At 35.9% G+C, this 11,695-nt stretch overlaps 1 protein-coding gene across 2 annotated transcripts in view; it reads left to right on the top strand.

The window, feature by feature from the left end:
• Nucleotides 1-357: 357 nt before the first annotated feature.
• HDAC3 (histone deacetylase 3) overlaps nt 358-11,695 on the top strand; it is a 31,507-nt gene continuing 20,169 nt past the window's right edge. The window contains exons 1-3 of one of the 2 annotated variants that reach the window (XM_089108466.1): nt 358-603; nt 4,773-4,967; nt 11,050-11,183. In XM_089108466.1, the coding sequence (XP_088964592.1) occupies nt 392-603; nt 4,773-4,967; nt 11,050-11,183 (541 nt within the window). In that variant the 5' untranslated portion in view covers nt 358-391. The remainder of the gene's footprint in view (nt 604-4,772; nt 4,968-11,049; nt 11,184-11,695) is intronic. The other variant, XM_089108472.1, reaches the window with a different exon arrangement.

Here is an 11,695-nt window from a genome sequence, read left to right as displayed (position 1 = left end):
TCCTCGTTTCTCATCCTTTTTTGGTTTTATTTTTCATTTATTATTTTCTTTCCTCTCTTAGCTTCATATGTCATGTTTCTTGTTTTTATATATTTAAACAAATTAGTGTTGTAAGTTTATTAAAGGGATATATAAATGAGGGTTTTATTCTGTTTATCTGTTGATAATTGTCACTTGATTAGTAACTTGCCAAAGTTACCGGTAATTTCTTTGGCAAGTGTAAGCTTCAAAGTTTACTGGCAGTTTGTGTAATCTCGTCATATAGTTTCTTTCAGTAGAATGTTGGATCAAGGAAAAGAAAATATTCGTTATATATCTTTTGCTAGTGAAGAGTGTCCCTTTGTTTATCTGTTGTCTTATTCTGTGTATAATTTCAGGTCCAGGTCACCCTATGAAGCCCCACAGACTATCAGTGACACAAAGTCTAGTCTTAAATTATGGACTTTACAAGAAAATGCAAGTCTATAGGCCATACAAAGCATCTGCCCATGATATGTGTCGATTTCATTCTGATGACTATATTGAATTTCTTCAACGAGTTTCACCTCAAAATATTCAAACATTCACAAAGTGTCTTAGTCAGTTTAATGTTGGGGATGATTGGTAATTTCATTCTTTTTTCTAATTACTATCAAAATAACCTTAGTATATGCTATCATGCCTCCAAAAAGGAAGAGAAAGGGGCTCCCTAATCATACTTGCCCAAAGGATCCTGTTCTAGTAAGAACAGAAAATCATAACATAAAATTACAATCTGTGCATCCCCCCACCCCATGGAAAAACCCTCTGATCCCTTTTTCCTTTGAGCTGGACCCTGACATACCTGTACCTGCTAATAGGATTAGTAAAATTACAGCTTGTTTTAAGTATTTACTGCATTGTTGTTTACCCTGCTATTGAATTTTGTGTGAGGAAAAAAGGTTTCAAGAAAAGTCACTGAATATGCTAGTTGATTTAACAAAATTGATAAGTTATCCCATCTTTCTTTCTGTCTTTTTTATTAAAAAAGGTTCCAGAGGAAGGAGGAGGGTTTTTGGGTGACTTGTGAGGAAAGTTCCCTTATTCCTTTCCTCTGTGCTGATTTAATTCTATCCCTTTTAAAAGGTAAAGAATATAAATAGTAATTAAAAATTTTAAATATTATTATGTTTGTATTTTCATTACATATAAAAACTGGAACAAGAGCTTTCTTCCTGGGATTGAAGTTCTATTGATGAAAGACAATAAAATGACAATTTTGTGCAAACTTTCTTTTTATAGATGTTTGCTATACTCAGCAAGGAGTTCAGCTAGGGGATGTTTTTAGGAATACTTTGTGTGGCCCAGTGTACATCTTCAGAAATTCAAATGGTTATGCCTAGCTGTTGTAAAGCTATTGACTCAACAATGAAAATAAAATATGTTTTGTCCGAAAACCTTTTCGTAATAGGTAGCAATGACCAGTAGTCAGTCAGCTACTGAAAGACACTTTGTCCAGGCTTGCTTCATCAGCTAGCCTTTCCTAAACTTATTGTCTTTGTCCATGTCTGTTGGTACTTTTGTACTGGTTCATAGTTTATAGTCATGACTCAGTACAAAGCCATATGAAACACCTGAGAAAAATCAGTTTCTTTGCCGCATGGATTGTTTGAACCCCCTGTAACCCTTGCTCTTTGTCATACCTTGTCACTTAGAGAAAGAACGCTTTTTTAATCTAACCATGATGTTCATAAATTTCACTAAAGAAAAAACAAGTACTTCTTTGTGGCTGAGCCATAGAAACTTACTGAGTGTGCTCCCTGGGCAAATGAGACCTAATAAAGCATTTTCTTTTGCGAAAATAAAAAAAATGGATAAATTCTGTTTACCCCCTTTGATCTAAGGCTTATCTTAGCTGTGTGACTTGGCCCAAGCAGTATCTTGACTTGAAGGCAATAGGTCTATGAAAGAATAGTTTGACTTGTTATGGCATGTTCCCTGGACAGCAGGGATTGTAATCTATTGAATACCAATTCATTTTAAATATTAAACGAATTTTAATATACATGGGGAACCAGAGTCAGTCGGTTCATTGCCCTTCCAGCATCCCGAACCTGACCAACTTTAATTGGAAAAATTGGTATATATCACCTTTCTTAAAGATTATTAAAAAAAAAAAATACTTTCTGAAATGAAGTTTTTCAAAGAAAACTAAAGTTCCTCAAGTGTTCTTTCGTTGCTGCATGTTAGGGTCTTATTAGAAGTATTATGTTTTCTGCTTTCCTTGTTATTAGAATATACTTCTTTTTGAAGGGTTCCCATTAAGTATTCTGAATATTCATTGCTAGATTTTTTCAAGCTTCAAGTTGTTTCAGATTTCTTTATTAACCAGGTAGATCTTCTGGACCTTGAATTGAAATTGGTGTACTATGAGCTCTACAAGCTCAAAAGGGTAGCCTCATTTGATCATATATTAGCTTTTTCATTTGTGTCTATTTCTCAATGACTCGTAACCATTACATTCCTTCTTTTTTTCTTGACACCCTTCTAAATCCTCAGAAATAGCTGGTTTATGAGTATTTACTTTTGTTGGAACGATTGCCGACCTACAATCAATAAGAACTACCGCTTTACTGTTTTGTGGACATTTCCTTTTGATTAGGTATAATGCTTTTTCTTTCTGTATCATAGATAGACACTCCTTCTTCATGCCTTCCTGTAATCATCATGCCTGTTTTCTTTGATAGTACTTACTCTCTTAATTTGGATTCGCCTGTAAATTGTTGTTGGAAAGATTTAATATTTTCACTTAAATTGTTCAATAAGCAGTACCTTTAACCTGTGTTGGGTCTTTTCTTTTTACAGACGGGGTAGGTTTCCATGTTAATAGCAATGTCTTTTAGCAATGGTATTCCGGCTTCCATCCTTAAATCTGGTATTAGTGGCGCTTTTATTCTGCCTGTAATTATTATTAAGGCTCGGTTTTATAGTTTCTCTATCAGATAGTAATTGTTTTCCTAGATCTCTGCCATCAATGGAGCCGCATATTTGCCACACTTCAAACTGGAAGATCATTCCAGTTTGAAGTGCAACGTCGAATGAAGCTGTTCTTCAAATGCTCTGTTCCCGGCTCGTCAGCCTTAAAATAATTGGACCGAGTTGTGTGCCTTCGTGTCTGTCTTTTTGGTTGGACAATTGGGGGCAAAGTACGCGAAAGCCCTAGAGAAAGAGGTGAATTTCTGTACTTGTAAAAAACAGCCATCAATGCTACATCAAACTTCTCACTTACAGATTTGAGAGTCATGGGGAACGACTGGACCGACTCTGTTAGTCCTATTTTAGATCCTTTTGAGTGGTGCCAACAACGTTATTTGAGCACCAGGAAATAGCGGGCCTCCATACTTAGCAATGGGTCTGATGTAAGACTTGTAAAGTGGGATGATCAAGCTGAGTGGTGGAATGTTCCTGGAGCGATGGGTCATTCTCAGCTTTCTTGTACAGAAGGCTCTCATCTGATTGAAATGGCTCTCGCCAGAGACTAAGCTCATCAACTCCTATCATAGCTTCGTTAATGAAGATGAAGTTGGGGTGGATGCGTGGCATTTTTGATCGGGAGATTATCAGCTCTTTTGTTTTCGATGCATTGAAACTGGCCATCCAGGCATCAGACCACTTTTCAATTTCCAAAAGATCTTTCTGTAGGGACAGGGAGGCTTAGATTGGGTCTTCAGGTTTTAGGATGACTATATATGTGGTGGTGACATCGATAACATGACTATTATTTCATTTTCCAATTTTGCTACTGCATCAATTATGCTGCGTTTTCCTCAAAAACCAACCCTTAGTCTGCTAAGGATTTTAACTATTTTTGTTCAATCCTGTGTCTGATTAAATTCACCAAAATTTTATAAAAAGCACTGGTTAAAACGATTGACCAGTAGTTGTCGGGGATTAGTGAGTTTTTAACTTGTTTTGATGCGGGAATGATTTCATCCGAATGTTTCATATATTTCTTTTATTCTGTGTGAGTTTTGAGCATACTGCGTGAACCATATATGGCTTAGTATATGGGACAAACTAATAATTTTTTTTCTAAAGTACGCTAATAAAAAGTTACAGGCTTGGCGATTTACAAGAACGTTTGACGTATCTAAAACCGCTAAAAAGATGGAATTTTACTGGCACTTGTATCCATACAATTTTTTATTGAGAGGAGTTCCTGTTCCCCTCAGATGCATGCTGTTGAAAAGTACTTGCACATTGATTATAAGTAAGTGTTAAAGTACGGTACTTATAAAATAATACTGTTTTTAATATGTGACGGGTATAGTATCAGTGTAAACCGTGTCCAGTTTTGGAATTTACAACGTTTTGGTGCCCCAGCAAAGTCTAATTAAATTTATCCTGCTAAATATACTAACTGGATTCTAAGTTGTGCGTTTGCCAAGATATTCAATAGCCTTCTTACTGAAGTTTCTTTGAAAGTTATGTAATTTTGTCTCATAGCACTAGTGCTAAATTCATTTGCTTATATTTCAGTTCATTACCTTCTTTTTTTACGGGAGAGTTTTTCATGTTTCTTTCATTGCAGATTGGTCAAGTTTTAAGTTTAATTATAAAGTAATCTTTCACAGTTGTAACCAAAAATAGGTCTGTGTCTTCAAAACTGCCTGTTTCTGTTCTTCATTTAATTTAAGGATTCGACTTTGCATTCTCAGAAATCTTTCTTCACTGACTGAGAATAAATTTTGATGAGTAGTCTAATTACAAAATAGACAATTTATCATTAATTTGTTTTTTAATGTATTTTCTAGTCCGGTTTTCGATGGACTTTTCGATTTTTGCTCAATGTACACAGGAGCCAGTCTAGAAGGAGCAATTAAATTGAATCATAATGCATGTGATATTGCCATTAACTGGTCTGGTGGTTTACATCATGCCAAAAAATTTGAGGCTTCTGGATTCTGTTATGTCAACGATATTGTAATCGCTATTCTAGAACTTTTGAAGTAAGTCAAATCTTTAGCCATGTATTAAATTGAGAAAGTTCAGTATAATGAGCAATAATTGTATATTTGTAAATTTTTCTCGAACATGGTTCCATATTTCTTTTGGAAAATTGATGTCCTCAGATTTTCTGTCATGAAAAAATGATCTAGATAGGTCATGAGTGTGGGAAAATTCGTTAAGAGCCTTAAATTTAGGGTAGAAATTTACGTGGGGGATGTCATATTTATGAGCACATTTCATGAGCATAAATACGTCATTTTTGCCTCAGGAGTAGTTATATCGTATTGAGTGTCTATGACACACGCAAATTACACAAGAAACATAGCTAAGTATAAAATACCAAGTGTAATAAGTCTACTTGCAAAAGGCGTTTTTAGAAATTTCTTAATACTTAGAGGACAAAAACATAAATTAACAATTGCTTAAAATTAACAAACCAGACCATCAAATGAGATAAGATCAAGAGGACGACCTGAGAAATGTAAATTAAGAATGGCTGAAAAAGAACAACCTAGACCGTCAAATAAAACAAAGCCAATCCAAGCAGCTAAGACAAAGGGCATTGAAAAAATATTTGAAGTAATGATAAACAAAATTGAAGAACAAAGAAATATGTGGTTAAAAGATAAACAGCAGCGAAAATTACAACGAGTCAAAAACTAAAGTGAAGAACTAAGAAACGTGCGGTTACAAGATATGTGACAACAAGGATAAAAACTAATCAAAAATGAAATTAAAGAACAAAGAAGGCGTTTTGAGCAGTTTCATATTACCTAGAGGACAGAAACGGATATTAACAACTGCACAAAATGAACCAACAGGATCATCAAATTAGACTAGACGACCACCTGAGAAATGTAAATTCAATTATGAAAATTAAAAACCTAGACCATCAAATGTGACAAGACTAATCCTAGCAACTAAGGCAAAGGACACTGAAAAGATCAAAATTACTGTCTGTTTTTTTTAAACACAGACAAAGAACAGAATAGTGTTTTTATTCCCATTCACTGCCCATATCAAGGCACTTGCTGAATCTTGACACTCTTGCCGAGTCAACCTAAGCCACCCACCCATAAAATAGGTAGTAATGATAAATGTAGTAATGTAATGTAAAAAGTAATGACAAATGAAAATGAAGAACAAGAAAATATGGAGTTAGAATACTTGTGAAAACAGCAATTACAACGAGTCAAAACTATTATTGCAAATAGTGATAATATTGCTATTGTTACAAACGAGTCAATGAGTCAATTACAAAGAACAAAGCAATATGTAGTTAGAAAATATGCGACAGCTAGGAAAAAGAAAAATGCAGCTAGAAGATAAGCAGCAGCGAGAATTAGGACAGTGAGAATCAGAACGTGTAAAAATGGAAGTGAAGTACAAAGAATTTTGCGGTATGCAGACAAGCAAGTGCGAGAATTAGAATTAAAAATGAAAGTCAAGTAAGAAGAAATATTACATTAGAAGAACAACGCCATCGCAATCTTTGACTCCAACAAATTGTGGTAAAACACCCTATACGAACCCATAAAGATGCAGTAAACTATGCAGTTGTTAATTAAAAGTCATTGGGACCCTTCAGGGTTGTATGTATTCACCTTGGAGTCCTCCATTTTCCCAACGAACAAGTAACTAACAAAGATGATTCATTTGCTTTAGCTTCATTCAACAAAAAACATAAGCGATTATCGAACCATCAATAGTCGTAATGTTTTCAGTATCAAAGTAGCAAAGTTGGAAAATTTATTGCAAAATTAATTTAGTGGCACATCCATCACAAACTCCTAAAGGTTATTTTGAACCACCTTTATATAGCCAAATGTACTTTTTAAACCCGATAAAGCGGTTGAAGAACGCCTTGCACATCCTTTAAATAATGGGATCTCTCATAACCTAAGGGACCTCTTGTAAGAAATATTGCGAGAAACGAACAACTGTACCAAAGGTTGCATGAAAATGCGGGAACTGCGGAATGATGTAAATCAATCTGCTGACTCACTGGGAAAACAGCCTTGGTTAGAAGACAATGAGAATCAATATACATTTTTAGGTGTGATGCACTATGGATCTGAGGTTTGGGGGTATGCGGAGGGAGATAGGCTAGAAACAGTGCAATTAGCATATTATAAAAGGTGGATAGGGATAAGTAAGCATACAAAGTTTAGTAGTTAGAGGTGATTTAGGTTTGTTTTCTTTAAGATGTCGTAGGTTAATTAACATGGTTAGGCTTTGGGAAAACTTTTAGTGATGCCTAGGGTGTGGATGATGAAGGCGGCTTATTTAGAAATATTGAAGGGCAGCTCAGGTAGGGGGTGGCCGTACCAAATTAGGAGTTTATTAGATCAGTGTGGACTGAGCCATATGTGGGTAGGGCCCGAGGATATGGGGGACCAGGTAAGTAGATTGGTTGAAAGGATTTTACAGGACCAAGAAATACAGGCATGGCAGGCCCAGCATTTGCTTTCGAATTCACTGGGTCTTTATTGTCGGTAGAAGGAGATTTGTGGTGAAGTTTTATTTTTTTAAGGTGAGTTTGAATAAAAATGAAATAAAGTTATTAATTGAAATGAGGGCTGACAGTTTGCCACTGGACCAAAGAAGAAAGTTTATCGGAAGGGAAAGGTCAAAGGCTGGTTCTTATTTTTGTCCTATGTGTGGAGGTTTGAATGAAAGTGTATATCACTTGATGTGTGAACGCGAGGAGCTCAGTTATTGGAGACTTGAAGTGTTTGGTAGGGGGGGGGGGGTTAGGATTTTGAGTGTTTGGTGAGAGTGTGTGCGGAAGTGTTTTATGGGTATCAAAAGCTTGGCACGATTCCTTCGTCTCGCGATGAATCATAGAAGTAGATTTCTGTAGGAATATATTAGGATTTGTGCAATGTCTATGTAATTGTTCATTCTTTGTATTTTTTGCCATGGCCTATGGGTTTTTATCGCAAATAAATTCTATTTTATTTATAAGCCTGCCATGTAGCCGTGCCGGGGTTCGGCGGCAAAGCCGCTGGGATCTCGGTATTCTATATATTATATGCATATATAAGTTATGATCCTTCGTCCACAAGTCCTTGTACTTACAGAATCAGCTTTTCGCAATGCTGCGACTTTCAAAATAGTTCCCTTCTGTATTCTTGCCCTTCCTAATACGTAGCTGCCATTGCTGGTAACATTTGTGGAGCTGAGTTTTTGGAAATCTTCCTAACTATCGCAGTACTTATTTTCTTTATCAGAAATTTTATTAGGAACTACAGAAACTGATAGAGGCTTATGAGCCGATACTTTGTCTTGATACACCAACCTTCCCACATTTCACAACCATGTTTTTTTCTGTCTAATTTTTTCCTGAAGTTTGTTCAGTGCCTCAATATAGCACTTTTGATTAACAGCTTGGCTGTTGGGAATTTAGTCAGTCACTAGGTTAAAATAATATCAACGAAGACAATTAGTATTCACTTAAAAATTAACTTTGACAAGTGTTCGATTCTTGATCTTGGGGATCCTGGAGAATTTTTATTGAAGCTTTCTAATTTCATTTTCTGATTAAGCAAACAAAAGAGGAATAGTTAGGTAGCCTACCGTAAGCACTGTTGTACTCATAGGGTGACGAATTAGCAAATGAGATGTTTGTCTTGAATCTTGTGCTGAAGTTTATTTTGAAAGGAGGAAAAATGGGATCTGCAAAAGTTTTTATTACCCATATTACTAAAAGGTGGAAGAAATTGTCGAGGCTTAAAAAGAGCTTTGGGCTCTCGTAACGTCAATGCAACCGACTCATCGACAGTTACAACATCCAATATATTGCGCTTATATTTGATTTTTGAGATGAGAAAAAGGTGACAGCCTCAATGTACCACATTTAAACCTGATCAAGTGTTTGTGGTACTGAAGGAGACTACCGTAAGACCTACAGCTCTCGATACCTATGATAGTGCCTAAAAAGCCAACCTATGCTGTCGTTGTTAAAAGTTTTCAGGTTGCCTTATGTAACGTGATGGCCGAAATAAATTTTTTTGGTGTTTTTGTATTATCAAACAGAAGGAGAAAGCCCTTTGCTGTTATTGGTCTGCTTGTTCGCGCTGAACTTACCCCAAAACCAATCTTGTCATCTGATTCAATTTTGTCAGCTCAGTTGTCGGATGTCGCTGTTATTTCTACATACATGCCAATCTATTACTCTGACTTAAAACTCAGGATGAAGTTTTAGAATAACATGCAGTTACCTTGCAAATGCTGCTGCTGAAGCGCAGAGATTTGACCTTAGAGTCATCATTGTAGGAGATATGAAATGTTAGTATTTATAGTATCATGACAAAGAACCTTCATGGTTCTTGTATTCAGCTTAATGTCACGTATAACATGGCATGTCATTTAAATATACACATAGGTTTACATCCAACTTTGACTTTTTCCCTTATACGAAGTCGATTACAAACTACGATAAGCTTTACGGGGATAAAGTGAAAGAAATCCGATTGTACACGAAACGCAGATTTACTTAATCATTTGCTCAGCACTGTGCTCGTTTTGTAATCTACCCCTCCTTAGCTCGGAAATTTTTCCGAAAATGACAAGATTAAGGACCCTCCACGCGTAAGTTCTTCAGAGGAAAAGTGGATCGACTACTTCACTTCAGAGTTCAGCGTGCTCATTCGTCTGCTGGATCAGATGTTTGAAACCTAACTAAAAAAAGTGCTTTCTGAGACTGCCAAGTGTCTAGGTTTTGTAGTGTCTGTCTCCAGTGTCTGTGATTCCATTAACAAAGTTAAAAAGAAGTGCTCCTAGGGAGATGGTATAATTAGTATAAATACTAGTTTACATTTAGTGAATGGCAGTCTAATCCTGTTTGAGCAACTGGTATGAAAGCTTTCAGCGTTGGTATCACAATTCCAGTTACAAAAAGTGGCTAAAGTTCATCCCCTTGTAGTTCGCAAGAACCGATTGCTGTTGTACTTGTTATATGTAAAATTTTAGGAATTTAGTTGTTGAATGGGCAATTCGAGTGTGTTTATATCCAGTAATCAGAAAGGGTTAAAAAAGGGCGAAAGCAGATGCTATGTGCATAATCTCATTTCTAACATCCTCATGGAGTGCGATCGAACCAGGTAATTTTTGAAGTAGCGAGTTTGCATATATGTTGGGCGTTTGATGCTGGTCTTTATAGCCAGTTTTTATATAATAGCGGTCTTGATAAGTTGGCAGTCCTTACTTTTCATAGCTTGTAATGAAAACTTCAAAATTAAGATGCAGATGACTGCATATAGGGGGGGGGTGAGACATTGTCCTCTACCATTATCTCAGTCTTGAAAGGGATCTGCCCAAGAGCCATTTATTCACCGCCTTTTTGCAATAACAGTGTAGTTGAAGCTGAGTTCGTCCTTCTATATCTTTTTTTTATGTTTGTCTAACTTTGTCAGTGCTCATAAATGGTAAAGGCAAAAGGTAAAGGATACGACACTAGGCCCGTAAGGTCCAAACTGGCGGTGCTGATCTCCGTTTTAGGGCTCTTCAGCCAGGAAGTGCAATGGGGGATTGGGGGCGATGTATTCATAGAAGTCATCTATATTCAGTCAACCAGACGAGGCCTTGATTTAACATGGGAAGTTTGAAGCCATGTAGTCAACATTAGTTTAGAAAATATACCTCAATGATTTCCATCAAAATCTAAAAGTATATTTTCCTTACGATTATATTTGTTTCCAACTATCATGTCAGGATTCTTAATAGGAGTATTCAAGCGTAATAGGGTATTTATTCTGATAAGTAAGAAATATCTTGAATCAATATCTTAAAATTGTCATTGCCATCATATTGAAAAATAATCAAGAAATAAAGAAGAGAGAGAGAGAGAGAGAGAGAGAGAGAGAGAGAGAGAGAGAGAGAGAGAGAGAGAGAGAGAGAGAGAGAGAGAGAAGAAAAATGTAGCAATAAAGGGAACATGCTAACCAGAAAAATGGGAAGTTAGAAAAAGACGAAAAAAGCTGTATTTTATTTGCAATTTTGATTTAGAGGTATCTCAAATTATAAGGTGTCTAAACAATGTGTTTTTGTGTCTGTTTGAATATATTTCTCTTATTCTAGATTTCATCCGAGAGTTTTGTATATTGATATTGACATACACCATGGAGATGGTGTCCAAGAAGCCTTTTATCTAACTGACAGGGTGATGACTGTCTCTTTTCATAAATACGGGAATTATTTTTTTCCTGGAACAGGTATTGTAGTATTTCAAAATTATTTTTGTACAAAAAATATGTATATAAAAGCCACAGTTTTAACAGATATTGCTCCCATTTAATGCCAATTTATGTAAATCACGTACATAAATCTTAGTTTATTAGCTGCAATTGTAATTTGAGAAAAAAAATTCGAAAGTGGTTCAAATCTTCGTTTGTGCACTTGTCTGTGCTGGGGGGGGGGGGGCTAACTTGTGTCTAAAATCGCACGAAAATCAGGTGAAATCCGTAAAAAATGTGGTTAAAAATAATAATATAATGCATTCTCTTGTAGGTTATTTGAGTGAACTCCTTCAGAATTTTCTTGAGAAAAAAAAAATCCAAGAAGTAGCGTGTAATGTTTTATAAAATTGGCCTAAAAGTAAATGAAATCAGAAAACGTAATGGTTTACGTTGATTAGTCAACGTATCAAACCAAATTCCAAAAGCAAGGACAATCGAATGTAATACGCTCTGGCTCTTTCTAATGATCATGAATTTAAGCAGCCTGT

The sequence above is a fragment of the Artemia sp. Qi Xiang Cuo genome, chromosome 1 (genome assembly GCF_049724085.1).
Source record: "Artemia sp. Qi Xiang Cuo chromosome 1, ASM4972408v1, whole genome shotgun sequence".
NCBI classification, from domain to species: domain Eukaryota; kingdom Metazoa; phylum Arthropoda; class Branchiopoda; order Anostraca; family Artemiidae; genus Artemia; species Artemia sp. Qi Xiang Cuo.
This window is presented reverse-complemented; position numbering and strand designations above follow the sequence as displayed.